The sequence below is a fragment of the Myotis brandtii genome, unplaced genomic scaffold (genome assembly GCF_000412655.1).
Source record: "Myotis brandtii unplaced genomic scaffold, ASM41265v1 scaffold75, whole genome shotgun sequence".
NCBI lineage: Eukaryota > Metazoa > Chordata > Mammalia > Chiroptera > Vespertilionidae > Myotis > Myotis brandtii.
This window is the reverse complement of record NW_005370991.1, coordinates 184,446-207,349: the sequence shown is the minus strand read 5'-3', so window position 1 is coordinate 207,349 and position 22,904 is coordinate 184,446. Positions and strand designations below refer to the sequence as shown.

Sequence of the window (22,904 nt, the reverse complement as noted above, 5' to 3'; positions counted from 1 at the left end):
CTTCTGTTCCCACCGCTAAATGATGGCTTAGGCTAAAACAACACACAGACTAGAACTTGGCAAATGCCAATCTCTATCACGTACAGGCTGACTCGGAGTTTACCTATAGCACAGAGTCAGCGCCGAGTCTAGGAGACTGGACTGAAGAAGACCTAGACCAGAATCCCATCCCACAGCCACTGAGACAGAATTGAGGGGATTAGGTCCTGAGGTTTTATATTTTAACATGTTCCCCTAGTGATTCTTATATACACTAAAGTTTCAGAATCTGGGGAAGGGAGAACAGAGAGAAGTATTGGTAATGGAAGAATGAAGATGGCAGGATAGCACCTTTAGTATATTAGTAAGTGCTTTTCTTTGGACCGACTTATTTGCAAATCAAGACAACAATGCAATACCACTACCCAGCTATTAGAATGGCTAAAATCCAAAACAACGGACAGCTATCAAATGCTGGTGAGAAAGCCAAGCAGCAGCATCGCTATAGAGATGCAAGATGGTCCAATCACGCTGACAGACAGCTGGTTTCTTACAGAGCTAAGCAGAGGCTTCGCATAGCATCCAGCAGCTGCACTCCTGGGTATTCGCCCAAAGGAGCTGAAAACTTACATCCACACAAAAACCTGCACATGGGTGTTTGCATTTAGAACAGCATTCCTCATAATTGCCCCAAACTGGAAGAAACCAAGAAGTCCTTTAATAATAAACTCTGGCACATCCATAACAGTGAATATTAGAGAGTGATAAAGAGAGAGAGAAGAGAGAGAGAAAAGAGTAAAAACAGAGGAGAGGACAGCACCGTGATGGCGAACCTTTTGAGCTCGGCGTGTCAGCATTTTGAAAAACCCTAACTTAACTCTGGTGCCGTGTCACATATAGAAATTTTTTGATATTTGCAACCATAGTAAAACAAAGACTTATATTTTTGATATTTATTTTATATATTTAAATGCCATTTGACAAAGAAAAATCAACCAAAAAAATGAGTTCGCGTGTCACCTCTGACAGGCGTGTCATAGGTTCGCCATCACTGCCCTAGCTAGTGTGGCTCGGTTGGTTGGAATGTCGTGCCAGTACACTGAAAAGTGGTGGGTTCAATTGCCGGTCAGAGCACATCGAGGTTGTGGGTTCTATTCTCAGTCAGGGTACATGCCCAGGCTGTGGGTACAATCCCTGGTCCAGGAGCATATGGCAGGCAACTGATTGATGTTCCTCTCTCACATCGATGTTTCCCTCTCTCTCCCCTCCTCTCTCTCTCTCTAAGTCAATCAATCAACCATATTTTAAAAGGAGATTGGCAAACCATAAAAAGACATGAAGGAAGCTTAAATGTATTTTTCTAAGTTTGAAAAAGAGACATACTGTAGAATTCTAACCACATGATGTTTTACAAAAGGCAAAACCATGCAGACAGTAACTGATCAGCGGTTTTCAGGGTCAGGAGGAGAGAGGGATAAGTAAGTGGTGCACAGGGCATTTTGTTCAATGAATTATAAAGCAAGATGTTCATAATATGAAAAACTGTGTGTGTCTGGGGAGGTATTATATGAAACTGTGTACTATCTACTCAATTACTCTGTAAATTTGTACTAAAATCTAAGGTCTATTATTTATTTTTTAAAATAAAGTCACAACCCAGCCACGGTGCAGCATCAGTTGCCACACCTGGTCATGCCCTGACAGCAGGCCAGAAAGGAAATAAGCAACCATGTGACCGAGACAAGAGACAAGGTGGAGTCCATGTGAAATGTGAGAGCACGTCAGGTGGAGGAGACCTGCCGGTGGGGACCCCTGGGACCTATGAGTCGAGGGCGCCCTGTGAGAGCAGCACACCTCAGTCGCCTCCACCTGGGAAGCAGCGGCCACATCCTAGCTCCCGTCGCTCTCTGGGGAGTGGTCTGCTCTCACTGGTCTCGATCCTCAGGAAGACCACCGGCCAGGCCACCTCAAGGCCAATCAAGCCCTGTCTCCTCCCGCACTATCTGGCTTCCTGTCTCTGTGCTTCCCCCTTGGTCTACTCACAGAGCCCAGTGTACAGAGTCCATCTGCGGGACCAGAACTGGTCAAGCTGGCCAACCAGTCCCACGGCTATTCCATGTCTGGCCAGTCCGCCTGGGGCATGTGGACATCCTGTCCTCAGAAGACATACATAAGGCTCAGCACCCAAAAGCCACCTCCTCCAGGGCCTGACAGGGAGCTTTCTGGGCTCTAAGCCTCCACTCCTCTGCGAGGTCCCAAGAAGAGCACCAGGGCCTGCCTGTCCCTTTGTACTGCATCAGGGGCACAGTGCCCAGTGCCAGGAAGGCCTTCTACCATGAATGAAACAAAGGCCTGACACCAGCCTGTGAGCTCGAGGTGGACAACTTCTCAGATGCTGCGTGGCCTCCTCGGTGCTGGGACAGCAGGGGGGCTGAGCACCCACTGCTTTGCAGTCCACGGTTGCTTAATCTCTGTAACATCCTAGTCTGCAGTCATGGCCAATGCCCCCAAGCTCTGCCCGCCCTCAGCCAAGGGCCAGCCTGGCTCAGGGAGGGCCCTGCTGCTTATCAAGTCTGCGTGAGAGTCCCTGAGGGCCTTCACACCAGCCCCAAAGGAGACCTCAACCACCTAGCCATCCATGACTGGTTGAAACCTCTTCGTATTTCGAAGCTCCGGCCCCCAGTATCTCAGAATATATTTGAAGGTAGGGCCTTTAAAAAGGCAATTAAAGTTAAATGAGGTCATTTAGGTGTGTCCATTCTAATCTGCCTGCTGTCCTTCTAAGATGAAATTAGGACACAGGGACAAAAACACTGAGTATGTGTGCACACAGAGAAAAAAATTCATGTGAGGACAGCAAAAAGGGGACACCTGAAAGCCAAGCAGAGGGGGTTCCGAAGAAACCGACCCTGGCAATAACCCTGACCTTGGACCTCCAGCCTCCAGAAGGCTGAGAAAGGAAACTTCTGCTGTTTAAGTCACTCCATCTGCAGTATGTGGTGATGGTAGTCCTAGCAAGTAGATGAATCTTCGAAACAAAACAATCTCACAAAAATAAAGATGATGATTATTCGCATTCTGAATCTGTATCATCCATCTACACCAGAATATATGAAACACCAGGAATTCAGACAATTTACATTACATAAATTTTAAAAATCAAATTATCACCCTTCTAAAAGGAGTCACATAAAAAATGTTCTTATATAAAGAACAAATTTATCTAATAATCCCTTTAGCATGTAAACTGGCTTTTTTTTTTTGGCTTTTTTTATCCTGAATAATCAACTGGAGAAAACCTTGATAACCAAAGATGGAAAGTGGAGACTGCACAGAGACTGGTAGGAAGGGAGGAGGCGCAAAAGGGCTGGCCAGGCTCCCACAGACAGCAACTGATGTTCTGAAGAACTATGTCAGCTGTGGGGGTTGCCACTGAGAACTCTGGGTCTAAGCCCCAAGCCGGGCCCCCCAGCAGAGAGCATCAGAACTGAGAAAGGTGCCACATAACATCTGGCTATGAAAAGCTGCAGGGTTACTGTCTGTCAGGGATAGATGGATGGATATGCAGTCACCCTCTCAAAGGGCCAACACACAAAATTTCATGTGTAGCCACACCTTGGGCTGTCACTGGAGATATGTGAACAGAAGCCAGGGTTGGGGCTCTAGGTTTAGATCTTCTAAGGTAGGCACCCCAGTTTCCTGTGCTGAGTCATTCCCTCACACTGCGGAGGTCATCTTTCCAGGCAGACCTTTGCTATCCAGGAGGTTTTTGCCTGGGAGGAAGACAGTTGACCCACCTTATTGGGAAACCTCTGGCTACACCTGTGGATGATTGCCTGCGGGAAGATTAAATCCAATTAGTCTGCAGGCAGAGGCAGATCTCTGGGGGCTTTGAGTCTTTACCAGATCTACTTAGTCAGAAACAGCTAACTGTCTTTCACTAGAGATTGGAAGGCATAGCAGATCTACCTATTACAGCCGTGGGCAAACTACGGCCCGCGGGCCGGATCCGGCCCGTTTGAAATGAATAAAACTAAAAAAAAAAAAAAAAAGACCGTACCCTTTTATGTAATGATGTTTACTTTGAATTTATATTAGTTCACACAAACACTCCATCCATGCTTTTGTTCCGGCCCTCCGGTCCAGTTTAAGAACCCATTGTGGCCCTCGAGTCAAAAAGTTTGCCCACCCCTGACCTATTACATAGTCACAAACCCAAACAGGCATCCAAAATGGGGAGACCAAAAAACAACCCCCAAATGAAAGAACAAGATAATTCTCCAGAAGAAGAGATGAATGAAATGGAGATAAGAAGTTTATCTGACATAGTGTTCAGAATAATGATGGTAAAGATACTCAACAGCACAAGAAAACATACAGTAACTATGAAAAAAAGAACAGTCAGAAATAAAGAATGACACAGCACTAAGAACACATTGGAAGGAATACACAGCAGATTAGGGGAAGCTGAGAATCAAATCAGTAAATTAGAAGACAAGGTTGAAAAAAATCACTCAATCAGAGAACCAAAAAGAAAAAAAAACTATCAAAAAACAGGAGAACAGCTTAAGGGAGCTGTGGGACAACATGAAACGTAACAATATTCTCATAATAGGTGTGACAGAAGAGGAAGAAAGTGAGCAAGGGATAGCGAACATGTTTGAAGAAATAATGGCAGAAAACTCCCTAACCTGGTGAAGGAAAAAGTCACCCAAGTTCAGGAAGCACAGAAATTCCCAAGCAAGAAGAACACAAACAGGCCCATGCCCAGACATATCATAATAAAAATGCCAAAAATTAAAGACAAAGAGAGAATCTTAAAGTCAGCAAGAGAAAAGCAATTTGTTTCCTACAAAGGAGCTCCCATAAGGCTGTCAGCTGATTTCTCATCAGAAACTCTATAGGCCAGAAAAGAATAGCAAGAAGTACTCAAGGTAATGAAAAGCAAGGATCTGAAACCAATATTACTATATCCAGCAAGGCTATCATTCAAAATAGGTGGTGAAATAAAGAGCTTTCCAGACAAAAAAAAAAAAAAAGGCTAAAGGAGTTTATTACCACGAAGCCAGAATTGCAAGAAATGGTCGGGGGACTGCTGTAATGAGAAGAAGAAATAGAGAGAAACTTTTAACTGGCTTTTTAAAAAGCAATGCTTTTGTTGATTTTTAGAGATATAGATAGAAACACCAATGAGCAAGAAACATTGATTGACTGCCTCCTGCAAGGACCCAACTGGGGACGAAGCCTGCAACCTGAAACTCTGGCACGTGCCCTGACTGGGAATCAAACTGTCTACCTCTTGGTGCATGGGTCGATGCTCAACCACTTAACCACACAGGCTGGGCTTAACTGGCTTTTAAAAGTCCAAATTTTAAAATAGCCTATGATATAATATATCCACCGCAAAAAAATGAGTACTAGTAACCTACCAGGTAAACTAGTGGTTTCCCAGCAGTGTTACCTGTACACACTCCATGAAGGCCCCTTTGGGATGTCGCAGGAGGTCTAAGAGAGGTCAACCAGGCATGTTCCATGGGGCATGAGGCCCAAGGTGCCTGACCAAACTAACCAGGGCAGCTCCCCCTTTACATGTTCTCACAGTGAGGTTCAATGTAAGTTCTGTTTGATTAAAAGTTCCTCTGTTGTGTTTTGTTTTGTTTTTTTATTATGAAAACCAGTGGACTAAGCCATTATTCCAGTTATTTCAAAGTTAAAACTCAGGATAGTAAAGGGATCTGATAATTATCATATACAGAGGTCCTGGAATAACATGGCTTCATTCAATGTCATTTCATTTCGTTATAACGTTGATGAAATGCTGTAGGAACACAACTGTTTCTATCAATTAGCCTGTGGTCAAACAAGCTTTATTATATTGTTTTGATTAAAGTCCCAGAACCAACTGACCATGGGAAGTGAGGACTGACACTGTACGTGGAGTAAATTACGATTATCTCCCTCTCTCAACAGAATATCTGAGAGGAGATCAGCATATGCTCACAATTTTACCTAACAAGAGTCAACACTGTCACAAGTAACCTGAAGAGGAGTTTTTCCAGATACAAGGTACTAGTCATCATGTAAAAATGTAACCCCTGGTAACAGCAAAGTTTCCACCAGCAACCTGAATGTTTTGCAGCCCACAGTTGCTTAATCTTTGTAACATTCCTGTTGGCTACAAAGAAAAGATGTTTCTTCTCTAGAGCAGGAAAGTGAGGTGGAGAAGATCAACAACAGGAGAGTCAATGTAGAAATCACGCTCATGCTCTTCAGGCGATGCGACTAAGCAGCCCCGATTTGAGTCCCTAGTCCAGAGGTGGGGAACGTCTGGCCCACGGGCCATATTAGGCCCACAAAATCCTTCGGTCTCACCCTGCCAAGGCATTAGGGGTGAGTTAATTAAATGTTTGACCAAATATAGTAGGCTAATTTTTAAGCTGATAATTTTGTATGGCCCGCAAATGATGTTATAAATATCCAAATGGCCCTTGGCAGAAAAAGGTCCTCCATCACTTACTCACTGATCTGGCATCTTGGCTGTTTATTAATCCTCTCAAAACTGTATCCTTTCCATAAAATGGGGGATAGCAACTGCCATGAAGTTTTTCAAAGATTAAAGAAAACGTGTATGAAGACCCTCGCAATACTTTGCACATAACCGATGCTTTAACACGTGTCTTCCCACGCACACCCCCCTGCAATAAACCATAGTGAGATGCACTTACAAATGGACTACTGTTTAGGAACAGCAAGGAAGAGTGAATTCGTTCCTTAAAGTACTAGATTCCTTTTTTAAATGAAGTTTTGACATTTAAGACCTGTCCCTGGTTTTATGGGCGCTCCACAACCCAAATCACAGGCATATTCCAACATGATCTAAACAGGTAAGACTCCCCTTTCCAAGACCAATCAGGATGGAAAAACAGCATTTGTAATATTAAAAAACACCGTTCATTATCAATTACAAATCAATTCTTAAAGCTTAAAAACCCTGTATTTATTTTAAATAATTTGTTTTGGCAATAAACTAATTTTTAACGAGTTATTTTATTCTAATTTCTTTTTTAAAAACTTAGTTTGTTTAGGCAATAAACTAATTTGTGTGACTCTAAATAAAAGAGTTAGGGAGATAAATCTGTACCTAGCATAGACTCACTACTTCATACATGTTTGTTACATGAAAGAAGGAAAAACCTGCTAATATTTTTACAGTCAAAGAACTGAAATGTTTTAAACTTTAATTTCTTCTTAATTAGAGAGTTCCACTTAGAATGCTTCTAGAAAGCAAGTGACTTATCTAAGATTATAAGAAAGGTAACAGTATCTAGGCCAAGAAGTAACTGTCATTTTAAAGCCAAATATACTTTTTATCATCTCTGAGATCCTAAAGTTTATATCTCATTTCCATGAACATGGAGAACTGATCCCTTAATAGAAAAAAAAGATAACCCCAGCCTTCTATGTACCTTTATATTCAATCAAAGGTACCAATTATTCCTAGCAATCTAGAAATCAGAGCACAGATGAAGGGGGACCCCAATATACAAACAAATGATTTGTGGGGTGATATGGGTATAATTTTTCTGGTCTTAATAATTAATAAATTGCTATAGGTATCTTTATAATAGATAAAGGGATACATAAGTTTAAATTTGTAAAATAAAGAACAAATTTATTTAAATTTAAAAATCAACATTTATTGAGTGAAAAATATGCACCAGGCCTGATCTAAGTATTTTACATGTTTTATCCTCACACATTTAATCTCTACAATAACCTTATAAGGTACAGAAAGGTCCTACAATCCCCACTTTACAAATAAAGAAACTGAGGCACAGAGAAGTTAAACAACTTGCTCAAGGTAACACAGGAGTAAAGCCCAAAAATCTGGCAGCGGAGCCCATGCTCTTAACCACCATATGATTATTTTTTAATACAATACGTTTTTAAAAAGCCCAGTAATTAGTTTTATTTAATATGTAGTTAAAGATCAATATTTATAATGGTTATTAATATTTTCAACTATTTAGCAGTATTTTATTTATGCAATATTTTAAGAATTTTATAAATAGATCACAAAAAGCAGAGGTAACATATTAAGAATACAATCTTAATGCATTTTTAGATGTGCTTCCAGTGACCATTTTAAAAGATTTAAGCAATAAAACAATTAAAAATATTAAAAAATAAAAAAATAATAAAAGATTAGAGAAACCCTATGTAGACTATGGGAATTAGTGCTGGTGAATTTACATGATGTCATTATCAGCCAGTGACCATTTTAAAAGATTTAAGCAATAAAACAATAAAAAAAATAAAAGATTAGAGAAACCCTATCTAGACTATGGGAATTAGTGCTGGTGAACTTACATGATGTCATTATCAAGTCTAACGTTATTTAGCCACATGTGGAAGAAGAAATGAGACTACTTTAGATTCTGTTGTTGTTCTGCTATTAATGCACTGTTTACATTAACAGTTATAAATGCATTTTAAAGAAAAAATTGACAAACTCACTTAATTCCAGAGAGAAAATATATGGAAACCATGATTTAAAACCAATATTAGAAGCAATGTAGAGTCACAGGCCCGATACTCGCAAAGTGATCGTCAGCCCTGGGATTCTCCTCGCACTTCGGCTACATCACCATTTGGGAAAGGAGGAGGCAGTGAAAATAACCACATTAGTAACTGGAAAAGAAAACCCAGGTCTGGCATCAGCTACATTTTTCTACCCTTGCACGCAGAATTCTGATGGTAAAGTCTATTGCCAGTACACGCTGTCAACCAAAATATTACTGAAGAACCAAGAAAAACTGCTCTTTCGCCTTTTCCACACCCGATTCTCCACTGCCTACCTGGAATCCGTGCTTGCCTCTCCACCACGTGCTCAACACTTTCGGGGGCATGTCGATCACAGAAACAATGTCGCCCACCTAGGAGAATAAAACGTAAGGGAAATGCGTTCAGTCAAATTTTAAACCAACTGTTAGGTCTCGAATTTAACCTGAACTGGAACGCAAGGGTAAAAGCACTATCTTCCTCTCTGGCTAATTTTTCTGAAAAACCATACTACCTCTTTCTGTAAAGAATTTAATAATAATTTTAACCATCTGTTAAGGAGAGGGCTACAAAAATAACGCAGCACAAAGACTGGGATAAAAAAAAAAAAATAATTTTAACCATCTGTTAAGGAGAGGGCTACAAAAAGTAACGCAGCACGAAGACTGGGATCAGGCATCACCGGAGCAGTGACTGCAGGAAGCCAGCTTGATGGCGTAAGATTTTTGAAGACTTAGGCATCACCCCATCAGCTGTTACAATCCTCTCTTACTGCTGTTACTGAAAGTGACCAAATTCACTTATAAAAGGCAGATATTCTCATAGTTAGAGCAACAGAAGCTTCTGTTAATACCACAGTGAGTGAGCGCTTGCCATGTGCCAGGCACTGTGCTGAGCACTTGGCATTATCTTACTTAATCATCGAAGACAGGCCTAAGATGTGTACAATTCCTGGGTTATTCTTAGTAAAATTTGGAAAACTACACTTTTTTCCATAGAAGGTATAATAGCTTATTCCCTCACACTAAAAAAAACAACAACAAAACTATTGTTTGCACAAACTTTTACAAAATCATTAATATAAAATGGCAATCATCATTTTTAATAACGTATTTAATGGAAGCTACATTCTTCGATCAAAGCAAGTGATGCTCTCTGTGACAGAGCAAAGTTAAGTACTGCACAGCAATGTTGCTAATGTGTCTCATGTTGCTTTAGGAATTTTTCTTTATGTATCCACAATGAATATTTTAAGTCAGGGAAGAGTCACCTTTACAAAGCCACGTTTGCTAACAGACTTGGCATCTTTCAAGATCTACATTGCTCTGGGTCTAGAACCTAAAAATTAAGTTTGAGAACAGTTCAGATTCTATACAGTAAAAATTTTTATTGACTTTCCTTAAACTGAATACTGTTAGCATTTTGGTTTTTCTCTCTCATCTGCCAATATTAAAGGAAGAAATTACTTCCCCTCCTTTTGCATCTGAAAGCAGGAAATGTTCATTTCTCTTCTCACCCATCCATTAGCTCAGTCTTTGAACAAACAATGAGAAGAAAGAAGTATCACTGGGTATCATTTTTGAGGTACTGAAAACATAAAGTAAGAAAAAAAGACTGAGACCTGGCTTTCAAGAAGCTAACAGAGACCAACAGGAGGACAGTTATGAGTGAATGGAATTGAGTGACACATCGGTGATGAACCAGGCGAATGGTTCAGAATGGCATTCAATCCACACTTGGGGGGTAAAGGAGAGCAGGAATGACTGCCTAGAGAAATGGGAGACACTAAAGTTGAAATTTTCAAAGATGAATACAGTCATTTCCGTGAAAATAAATGGCATGCCAAGCGAAACGATAATGGGGTATGAAAAACCTGGTGCTTCTCATTAAAAAATGATTAACACGGTTAAGGATGAGGCTGAGCTAACCCAGAGCAGCAACTTTAGGCATTTACCTCTAAGGTCAGTTCATCAGGGGCCCGAGCAGTGTACCTCTTGATCACATGGGCTGCACCGACAGCAGGCGTGTTGATGGATGATTCTTCGTGGACTAGAAGGTGATTGCCCTTGTTATCAATCTACAACAAAAACAAGTGCTATGAGATGGTTAAAGACATGAGACTTGCAAAAGTTTCTCTGACATTCCACTTGATTTAGGGAGACTATAACCCAAAGAATCTTTTAAAGAAAACGTATTATCATTTATTGAATACTTAATGTATGATAGTCATTGTGCTTTTCATATGACATTATGATTTAATTTAATCCTCATCACTCCAAAAGATACTAATCATCATTCTCCTTATTTAAAGATGAAGATGCTAAAGCTAAACGAGGTCATGTAACTTGCAACAGATTAAATCATTTGTCCAAGATCACACAGACAATAGTGAAAGAGCCAAGATCTCAATCCAAGCTGACGTGGCTCTAAGTTCTGCAATCTTTCTACTTCCCACCCTGCCTTCCAGTTTCCAATGGGAAAAAGAATAAATAATGTTAACTCTGCATATGCAAATTAAGAAAAAATATCTGACATAAATACTGGATATTGTATCACCCAAGACTTCTTTTTTTTTTTCTATTTTGTTTATTTATTCTGCTTTTTAGATTCTACATGTAAGGGAATTCATGTATTTGTCTTTCTCTGCCTGAGTAATTTCACATACCATAATAATTCTAGGTTCATCCATGTTGTCACAAAGGGTAAGATTTTATTCTTTTTATGGCTCAGTAACATTCCACTGTGTACATACCATCTGTCTAGCGATGGATACTTAGGTTGCTTCCAGATCTTGGCTATTATAAATAATGCTGTAATGAACATAAGGGTGCATATATCTTTTCCAATTCGTGTTAGGAATTGCGAGGTCATATTTTTAATTTAATGGCAAAGTCCTATTTTTAATTTTCCAAGGAACCTCCATACTGTTTTCCATAGTGGCTGCAACAATGTAAAATTCTATCAGCAGTGCACAAGGGGTTCCCTTTTCTCAACATCCTTGCCAACACTTGTTTCTTGATTTATTTATGATAGCCATTCTCACAGGGGTGAGGTGATATCTCATGGTTTTAATTTGCCATTTCCCTGATGATTAGGAATGTTGAGCATCTTTTCATATGTCTACTGGCCATTGTCTGTCTTTAGAGAAATGTCTATTCAGGTCCTCTGCCCATTTTGTAATTAGAGCGGTTTTTTTGTATGTGTTGTTTTCTTTTGGGGGGTTAACTTGTAGAATTGCTGATATATTTTGGATATAATGTGTTGTGTGGTAAGCAAATATATTCTTGCCACTCAGTGGGTTGTCTTTTCACTTTGTCGATTACTTCCTTCCCTGTGCAAAACTTTTTAGTTTGATATAGACCCATTTATTTTTTCTATCGTTTCCCTCACATACCCAAAAACATATTGCTAAGAGCAATGACAAAAATGTTTACTGCCTATGTTTTCTTCTATGAGTTTTATGGTTTTAGGTCTTACATTTAAGTATTTAATCCATTTGAGTTTATTCTTCCATATGGTGTAAGAAAGACGTCCTTCCTTCCTTTCTTTCTTTTTTTGCATGTATTTATCCAGTTTTCCCTGTACCATTTATTGAAGAGACTGTCTTTACCCCATTGTATATTCTTGCCTCCTTTGTCATGGATTAGTTGACCACACACACATGGGTTTATTTCCAGGACCTCTATTTCATTCCACTGATCTATGTGTCTCTCTTTATACCAATAATAATGCCATTTTTATTATGATGGCCTTGTAGTATAATTTGATGTCAGGTAGCATATTACCTCCAACTTTGTTATTCTTTCTCAATGTTGCTTTCGCTATCCCAGGTCTTTCTGGTTCCACATAAGTCTTAGGGTTACTTTTTCTAGTTCTATGGAAAGGGCTATTGGTATTTTGAGAGGGATTGCCTTGAATCTATAGATTGCTTTGGGTAGTGTGGACATTTTAACAATGGTAATTCTTCCTATCCATGAGCATAGTATGTGCTTCCAGTTATTTGTATCTTCTTGAATTTCTTTCTTCTATGTCTTAGGCCCTGATACCCTGGGCTAGGGAGTCCAGTGTAAGGCTGGGACCACTGCTCCTAAGGGGAGACCTGCACAGCTGAGATATCCCTCCCAGTTCTTAACTGCCACACCCAGGTGCGGACCTGCCTGTTCCACATCTCCACCCTTCCCACCAGTCTCAACATGGCTTCTTTTAGATATCCTTAGTTACGGAAATTCTTTCCAGCTAGTTTTCAAGTGGTTCTCAAGGATGGCTGTTCTAGAATTCAGCTGTCATTCTTGTGGCCATGTGAGAAGGTGAGCACAGTTTTCCAGAAGGCACTCGAGACTTCTTCTTAAATCAGATCCTTTAAAAGGTTAGTTGTCGCTTGTTCATAAATAACTGGAAAATATTCTCAATTACTAAGTCAACTGAAAATAGATACACACCTTTCTAAATGTATACATTAATATATTAAGCACCAAAATGATATTAAAATTAGTTGCCTGGATTAGCAAAGAAAGATTTCAGATGAAAAATATTTAATGTGTCACATCTATATCCTTCTAGAAGATAGAACAGACACCATTTCCTTGATTCCTAAAATTTAAATAGCTATCAAAATTAAACTATTATTAAATTTCTTAAGTAGATACTTTAAAAATAAACCTTAATAAGAGGTGAAATAGATAATACCTCCATCCAAGTAAGGGCAGGTCCACAGTTGATCTTGTTGCCAGCGATAGCTGAAAGGCGGGACAGGTAAGCCATAAGCATCTGAGTGACGGACTGAAAGGAAAGAGAAGATTCAGTGGTAACTCAGATACTACTCTCTGTCAGAGGAACTGTTGCAAATTGGTTGTTTTGAGGGAAAAGGCAACTCTACAGATTTCTTGGCATTTCCATAGTTACAGAGGATTCTTCCCAGAGAAACAGTTCCATGAATTGGAACTACAGGCACATACATAGTAATTCCCTATATTGCACAGAACTTTGGCTTTTAACGCCTCATCATCAGGGGACAGACTATTTGATAGCTTCTAATTTTATTGCTTTTTCTTTCTACTTTTGTGTTGAAAATGTAAACGATGATAGCAGAGACAGACAAGGCTCCTGCCCAGCTTCTCCCAGCTACTCTGAAGCTCTTTCTCTGTAATATCCCAGCTACGGCAGGACAGGCATGTTCATACATGGTCCTACACCGAGGGCCAGCCGATTGGTCCAGGAATGTGACACCACACGAACAGGCCTAGCAGGAGTGACTGTAGGAATCAGGAATTTAGGATACAAAATTTCAGCTCAGTCTGAAACAGTTCCATGAATTGGAACTACAGGCACATACATAGTAATTCCCTATATTGCACAGAACTTTGGCTTTTAACGCCTCATCATCAGGGGACAGACTATTTGATAGCTTCTAATTTTATTGCTTTTTCTTTCTACTTTTGTGTTGAAAATGTAAACGATGATAGCAGAGACAGACTAGGCTCCTGCCCAGCTTCTCCCAGCTACTCTGAAACTCTTTCTCTGTAATATCCCAGCTACGGCAGGACAGCCATGTTCATACATGGTCCTACACCGAGGGCCAACCGATTGGTCCAGGAATGTGACACCACACAAACAGGCCTAGCAGGAGTGACTGTAGGAATCAGGAATTAGGATACAAAATTTCAGCTCAGTCTGGCTGCTGTCTTAACTTAGACAAAAACCTGGGACCCAGTGGTGGTAACCATGTTCTGAGACAGTATGAGAGAGAACAATGTAGCACACAGACAGAGATGGGAATGGGGATGGAGAGACGCGTAGGTTTACTATGACACGAAGGAACCGGTGGCTCTAAGATGTTCCCAAGGCTCTGCTGTAGGGCCAGTTCCCACATGACTGATGATGTTGCTACCTTACCTCCATCCTTAACACGTGAAGCGCCCTGTCAGTCACCGGTGGCTGACACTACACTCTCCGCCCCGAAGACAAAACAGGCTGGGCGCTTCACGTGTTAACTGCCTTGGAATTAATTACGGAATTGAAATGGCTTCCCCCCAGGACTTGGATGAGGTTGGTACTGTTTCCAAGCATCCACTGCAGCCGCTGAGGAGTCCAATGCTGATCCAATTCTTGTTCTTTTGAGAACATCTGTGTTTTGCTTTCTAGGAGCTTTTCTGGTTTTCTCTTTGTTTTGGCATTTTCCAGTTTCACTACATGTTTCTAGAAGTGTGTCTTTCCCCCCATTATAGCAGCACTTAATGGGACCATTTAATCTGAAAACATGCCTTTTTTAGCTTTAGGGGATTTTCTTTTATTAATTTTTAGTTACTCCCGATGAGAGGGAAGTAGGGAGTTCTCCATCTATTCTCCATGTCTTCCGACTATTCTCTTACGTTTTATTCCTTTTGGGCTGTGTTCTCATAAAGTTTGATCTGTCAGCTCACTAATTCTCTCTTCATCTGTGTCAATGTTGTGTGTAGTTCAGCTATTCAGGTCTGTTATTACTAAAATTAATTTTAATGACTATATGTTCATTTCTAAGTTCTCTATTTTATTTTTATAAAATTCTTCTCTCATTCCATGAATGTGATTGCTTCCCTTTCTCTCTGAGTGTAATAATCATGCTCCTCAGAGCCCTCTGTTTGCCCCTCTCAGTTATTTTGTTTAAGTCATGCACCTCTTAACTGATGGGGACATGTTCTGAGAAACGCATCCTTAGGCGATTTCATCATAGAGTGCACTTTACACAAACCTAGACGGTACAGCCTATGGCTCCTAGGCTACAAACCTGCAAAGCATGCTATGTACAAAACAACATGAGATTAAATCAAGCCCAAGAGAAAATGATGCAATCAAGAGACACAATAAATACGAGAGGAGTGAGGCTGCTGCCGGATGACACGGCATACTGTTTTATAGCAAACTTTTCTTTTAAGTAAAAAGAGTTCACTATAAAACAACAATAAAAAGCATATTATGATAAACACATAAACCAGCAACATGTTTATCATTAAGTATTATGTACTGTACATAATTATACGTGCTATACTTTTACTTTTATTTTTTTTTTATGTCTTTTTATTGATTTCAGAAAGAGGAAGGGAGAGGGAGAAAGACAGTAATATTAATGATGAGAGAGAATCATTGATCGTCTGCCTCCTGCACACCCCCTACTGGGGATCAAGCCTACAACCCCGGCATGTGCCCTGACCAAGAATCGAACTGTGACCTGCCAGCTGGGCATGTAGGTGCTATACTTTTATGTGACGGGCAGCACAGGTGTGTTCACACCTGTATCGCCACAAACATTTGAGTAATGCATTGCACTCTGATGTTATGACAGCTATGTCGCTAGGCCATAGAAAATTTCAGCTCCATTATAATCTTATGGGACCTCTGTCACATATGCTGTCCATTGTTGACCAACTGTTATCATGCAGCTCATAATGTAACACCATTTTTACCTATAAGATTTCTAGTTTATCTGTCTTCTTGTCCATGTATTTTATGCTATATTTTTTGCCCTCATAAGTCTTACCCCATGTACTTTCAAACATTCCTCACAATTTTTTATTTCTGATGTCATAAAAAAATCTCTTCCCTTTAAAAATATTTCTTTCACTCTTTTATATTTTCACTAGGAATACTTGGCAGGTGTGCAGGTGGATGCAAAGACATAGCCGGCCATCAAAACTAAGCAAACAGGATTGTTTGAATATGCATTTATTTGATTATTGCTGAAGTCAATTTCTTTCCATATTTTTGCTTCCATATTTTATATTCTCTTTGGAGAATGGTCTACTCATTTATACAGTACAATCTGAGGTTTTTTGTTTGTTTGTTTGTTATAAGTACATTGAATCTACTTTACTAAACTTCTTACCCAACATTGCTAATTTTTCATTCGTGAAACAATTAAATAATCCCAGAAATCATCCTGAGTGTTCAATCTAAGCTTTTATTTAGTATACAAGCAAAAATGTCTGCTAATTTAGGTGGAGTAATTACCTCTGGACTGTCCTTCAGGGCATCGGAACGGGGAAGCTCTGAGAGCTGGGAGAACCTTCGGTCATAAATACAGAGATGAAGATGCTTGTCAAGTACTCGAAAATCTTCGTAACTTCTTTTAACAATCCAACTTTTGCCCTATGGGTAAGAAAAAAAGGCTTCTATAATTAGTCTCTATTATGAACCAAACCTTATTCTAAAATGGTATTTCATTCAGAGGATTTTAAGTTTAATAATGGAAAGCTTCTATTAACTTGATAATAAGTAGTTAAACTCCAAAACAATGTAGTGAGTTACATGACAAGATCAAGAATAAGGCCAAGCTGTTCCCTTTTACCAATGCTTTTCAACACTGTACTGTAATTACTAGCTAATGCAGTAAGGCAAGAAAATAAAAGATACAAATTGGGAAGGAAAAAAATAAAACTGCCTTTGTACACATTATGGCATGATTGTCTAGGTAAAATATGCAAAACAAAATTGACAAAAGAACTCCCGAAATATGTGATTATAGTAAAACAGTAAAATTCAAGGATAATATACAAAAGCCAATTGCTTTCATATATACCAGCAATGAGTAAGTGGAATTTTAAATTAAAAACACAATACCGTTTACATAAGCATCCCCCTCAAATGAAATACTTAGGTATAAATCCAACAGAAAGTGTCCAATATAAGATCTATCTGAGGACAACTTCAAACCTCTAGTGAAAGAAATAAAAGATAAATAAATGGAGAGATAGACCATTTTCATGGATAGAAAGACTCAATAATGTCAAGTTATCAGTTCTTCACAACTTGATCTATACATTCACAATGCTATCGCAATCAAAACCCCAGCAAGTTATTTTTGTGGATGTTGACAAACTGATTTTAAATTTTATCTGAAGAGGCAAAAGACCAGAATAGCTAACAGGATGTTGAAGCAAAGCTAGAGGACTGACACTATCCTACTTCAGGATTTTCTGTAAAGTGTGATATTGACAAAGGAACAGACAAACACAATGGAACAAAATAGGCAGCCCAGAAACAGACCCACCTAAACATAGTCAACTGATCTTTGACAAAGGAGCAAGGTAATACAATGGAGAAAAGACAGTCTTTTAAACAAATGGTGCTTCAACAATTGGACATCCTATCACAAATGAATATAGACATAGACTTGACACCTATCACAAAAACTAACTCAAAATGGATCACAGACCTTAGTGAAAAAGGCAAAACAATAAAACTCGTGGAAGGTAACATAGAAGAAAATATAGATGATCTTGGGTTTGGTGATGACTCTTCAGATATAATATCAAAGGCACAAGCCATAAAAAAAAAAAGAATTGATAAGCTAGACCTCACTGGAATTAGTATTTCCCACTCTGTCAAAGGCACTGTCAAAAAAAAAATAATAAAAAGACAAGCCACAGATTTGGAGAAAATATTCACAAAAGACATACCCGGTAAGTATCCAAAATATTGAAAGAACTCTTAAAAATCAAAGATAAGAAAACAAACAACTGATTCAAAAATGAGTCAAAGACCTTACCAGACATTTCACCAAAAAGATAAACAAGTGACAAATAAGCATATGAAGAGTTGCTCCGCACCACATGTCATCAGAGAAATGCAGATGAAAACAAGGACACACCACTGTACACGTATCGGAATGACAAAAATCCAGAGCACTGATAACGCCGAAGCCGGCCAGGATGTGAAGCAACAGGGACTTTCTTCCATTGCTGAAATGGCATAGCCACTTTGGAAGACAGTTTGTCATTTTCTTACAAAATGAAACATATTCTCATCATCAGGTCCGACAACTGCACTCCTTGGTGTTTACCTAAATGAGCTGAAAAGTTATGTCCTGTCCACACAAAAACCTGCGAATGAGTATTTATAGCAGCTTTAGTTATAATTGCCAAAACTTGGAAGCGATGGTCAGCTGGTGAAGGGATAAATAAACTGTGGTACATCCAGACAATGGGATGTTATTCAGCAATAAAAAGAAGTAAGCTATGAAGCTATGAAAAAAAACACATAAAGGAAACTTAAAATGCATATTACTAAGCAAAAGAAGCCAACCCGAAAAAGCTACATTTTGTATGATCCCAACCATTGGACACTCTGGAAAAGTCAAAACTATGGAGACAATAAAAGGATCAGTGGTTACCAGGAGTTCCTGGGAAGTGAGAGATGAACAGGCGGAGCACAGATGATTGTTAGGGGAGAGAAACTATTGTGTGTGACACTATAAGGGTGGATCCATGTCATTATAAATGGATGCAAACCCACAGGATGTACAGCACCCTGAGTGAGCTCTTGATGACAATGGTATGTCAATGTAGGTTCATCGGTTGTAACAAATGTACCATGTTGGCAGGGAATGTCCATAGTGGAGGAGGCTGTGCATACGTGGAAACAAGGGGTATAAGGGAAACCTGTACTTTCCACTCACTTTTGCTGGGAACCTAAAACGGCTCCACAAAATAAAGTTCATTAACTTTAAAAGGTAATCCTGTTCTCTGTCATCTAAGCAGTCTTGTTCACAGAAATAAATATCAACAATCAACCACATGAATGCAGTAACCTTCACAGTCTCAACAAGTAAATGATGGAGATTGGGGTTGGGTAGAGGAGGGCAAAGAGTGGGAAATGGGATACAGCTATATACTGTCAAACATTTAAAAAGTAAAAACTGGGAAGGAACTAGACCCAGCAAGTGCTCAATGGGAAGAGTTAGGGGCTGATGGAAGCTCAATGCCCTGGGCAGGAAGAAAGTAGTGTCTCCTGGGAACTGGCTGAAGCTCATGAGACCCAGCAGAGGAGAGAAGGCTGTCAAGACACGATGGAGAAGAGACAGGCAAGTCCAAGGGTGCAAGGTCCTCCCAGACCTTGCTAAGCAGTGGTTTCAGTTTCTAAATACAGTGAAAACCGATTGTAGCGCTTTAATCACTGAAGGAACACATTTCAATGTACACTTTACATCATTTTGGCGGTTTCGAGGATTATATTCGATTCCAGGGCACAAACACGCATGCTATCACAATGGCTCAGCAAGAGGGAGTGGCTTGTGCTGGCTTGGTAATATCAGAGAGAGAGAGAGAGAGAGAGAGAGAGAGAGAGAGAGATCTGCTGTTCTTTCTGAGAGGCACCGTCTTCACCCACGTCCTGGGAAGTCTCTTTATCATGGGAAATTTATCTGGGGAAAAACTGTGCTATGAATCACATCTTCCACTGTATGATGAAGTTCAGGGCGACGAGAGAGACCTGCTTTAAATCTCAGCCTGGCCGTGTCCTGGCTACAGGACGTCACACAAGTTACCTAACACCTGTGAGCAGCAGCTTACTCATCTCATCGGGAGCCTGGGAACAGCACCACCTACACGGCACAGAAGAGGTGTGAGGTTTAAATCAGGAGGTTTGCATCAGCCTGTACATTGTGTGAATACAGATGCTCTGCAAATGTCCACATGCAAACCCCGCCTCCTTAGGAACCGCATTTTCTAAATGGACTGAGTGGAGGAAATATTTAATACCGAGGAATACATTTCTAATGGTGGAATTTCAAGCATCAACATACAGGAGATATTTTGAGGTAGGAAAGCATTCCCCTAAAACCAACTGTTTACCTCAACAACTAGGGCATAACGAAGCCTTCGTATTACTGTAAACATTTATGAAAAATTTGATCTTCAGAAAAATAAACTATTATATTGATGAATTCTGGTTAAAATACAGAGGTAGTTAATACAATCCAGCTTCAGCATGAAACATTAATTTCAACCATAAGGCTAAGAGACAATAAAATACACAGTATTTTATGAAGCAACAATTATTCTTACAGTAACAAAACTACTTACAGAAGGGAAAGATCAGAACAGGATTTTCATTAGAGCACACGTTAGGATAAATTCTTGCAACAGCTAGGTTTAAAATTGCCATTTTAATATTAACCTTTAAAAGCTGATGTTTGCTTATTTGCCAAAGAATAAAACAGTAGACTACAGAATGCCTTTAAGACTCACTACCACTAACATTTCACTTATAAATGCTTCATTCTTTGTAGTGGGCTCAATATAATTAGTGGCAGGGTTTATCTAGTTTTGGTCTTTTTTAATTATTATTAAATTTTCAACATTTGGGACAATAAAAGTTTATCTTATATCTACCTTGACATATTCCTGAATTTCCTAAGATTTTTAGAATTTTTCATTGGTTTCAAACTAGAAAAATTGTTTCCTAAAAAGTGAGTAAAATGAAAAGAAAAAATTAGTATGATTTTCAGAAAACAAAACAAAAAAACAACGTTTTTCCATTCAGATAAACATCAGGATACAAACTGGAAAAGCATTGCTTCATCCACATTAGCTAACTTGTTTTTCTACCTAACACTTTATTTCCTTCCAGTTTATTTACTTGGAGAATAGAATAAAAAGATAAGAAAGGAAATACCTGAGCCTATGTTGGTTAAGACAACTTATTCTAAGTAATAATTCGTACAAGAGGGAGGGGAATGAGGGCTCAGGCAAGACATTAAACATCAATTCTTAATCCGTGGTTACCACTCAGCTGAGACACACCAACATGGATAACAGAGGTTGTATGACAGTATCTGCTCTATTGCATGGCCCCTGCCATGCCAGCTGTTAAATAGTTTTACAATCACTCAGCCTATATAGCCTCTTGGCCTGGGACGAAACCCAGTCAGCCTCACCTCTGCTCAGAGGCTCTTCATTTGAAAGTTGCACTTAATGTTCTCTCTGTAAGTGTCTTTATTCATATATGCGTGCTACCCACGCCCTGTCCACTTAAGTCATTCAAGAAAACCTAGATGGCCAGTTTGGGTCCCTTTTATTAATATTTGGGATAGGCTCACAAAGTTCACAGTAGCCACCCAGGTACAAATCAAATTAGGAAATGGTGAAGGAATAGGGGGGGAAACCCACTAGACTGAGGTTTGAATCTTGGTCTTTCTCTTTAAGTAACAATTGTGAGTCTTGTAAAATGGAAACCAGACTGTTAACCTCACAGGTTGTTGTAAGAATTAAATGACAGACTGCATGTCAGAATATCTGATGACTACACATAGGCACCCCAAAATGCCCACTGACTCTGGACCAATTCACTAGACGAGCATAGTTTACATTTCTAGGTTCACAATTTTTTAAAGAAATTAAGACTTTAGAGGGCAGAGGCAAAAGCACGGTTAGAAGGTTCGAAGATAAGACCTAAAGGAAGCAGTTATCACTTAACTTACAGGAAGGGAAAAGATCACTATTTAATTGGCCATCATTTTTAAGATCAAAGAACAAGAGAAGAGAGTGGGTTAAGATGAAGGACCAAGGGTTTTGGTTAAATAAAAAGAATTTCAAGAGCACATTATTAAAATGAGAAATTAGCAAAGATATGAAACGTGCATAAATAGCTTCTGAGATGGATAGATCCCATCAGCGGTGATGAGCTTATCTTACCTGAAGACCACGCAACCCCCCCACGTCTGTTGTTACCAGTGAATTCCAAGGAGATGCAGGAGAAACTGGCAATCAGAGAACTGAAGTCCTTACAGCTCCTGCTAAGATTCCCTACAGCTTAGAAAAGCCACTTCAGGCATTTGGGCCTCAATTTCCTCATTTGCAAAATTAGAGGGTTTGATTGTGAGTCTCTCTTAGTTATTAAAAAAGTAGGATTCTCGTTTAATATGGTTTGTGGCTGAGCTGCATGGCAAGAATACAGGAGGTGAGCCATGGGCAGGCAGCAATGACTACTTACGCCGAGGCAGAGCCGTGTGGTGGCATTATTGCAATGCAGTAAATTACTGCTTTGATGTAATAAACAGCATACCAAGGAGTCTAAAATTTTCTAAGCAGTTTGACAAGATGTTCACTACCAGGAAAACAGCCTACCTATCTAGGTCACCACTCATGGAAGCATAATCAAATAACAATTATACATGCGACTGTATGGTATCAAAATACCACAGATAACTTTTGAAGGTCATTTTTGAAAGCCAGCACAGGTATTACTGACACTGTGTTTTGCTTATGAGAATAAAAAATATTTGCCTTGTCAGAACATGTGGAAATTAATAGTGAGAAAAAAAGATGCTGAAAAGTGCTAGGCTATAGAGGGATTAATGAATTCACTATGACATGTCAACCAGGTACTCTAGATAGAGAAGGTATGTTTTTTTCATAGATACAGATTAGATAGATATAGATATATAGATATAGATATAGATATAGATATAGAGATAACAGAGAGGAAGGGAGAGGGAGAGAGAAAAAAATCAATGATGAGAGAAAATCATTGATCGGCTGCCTCCTGCACACCCCACACTGGGGATCAAGCCTGCAACCGGGCATGTGCCCTGACCAGGAATTGAACCGTGA

General features: G+C 39.5%; 1 protein-coding gene across 1 annotated transcript in view; it reads right to left on the bottom strand.

The window, feature by feature from the left end:
- The window catches only part of ARHGAP32 (Rho GTPase activating protein 32), a 109,327-nt gene that overhangs the window by 45,449 nt on the left and 40,974 nt on the right, over window positions 1-22,904 (bottom strand). Inside the window, exons 7-10 of the mRNA XM_014530617.1 lie at window positions 16,525-16,662; window positions 13,228-13,320; window positions 10,496-10,618; window positions 8,838-8,915 (exon numbers count right to left, since the gene is read on the bottom strand). Of these exons, the coding sequence (XP_014386103.1) occupies window positions 8,838-8,915; window positions 10,496-10,618; window positions 13,228-13,320; window positions 16,525-16,662 (432 nt within the window). The remainder of the gene's footprint in view (window positions 1-8,837; window positions 8,916-10,495; window positions 10,619-13,227; window positions 13,321-16,524; window positions 16,663-22,904) is intronic.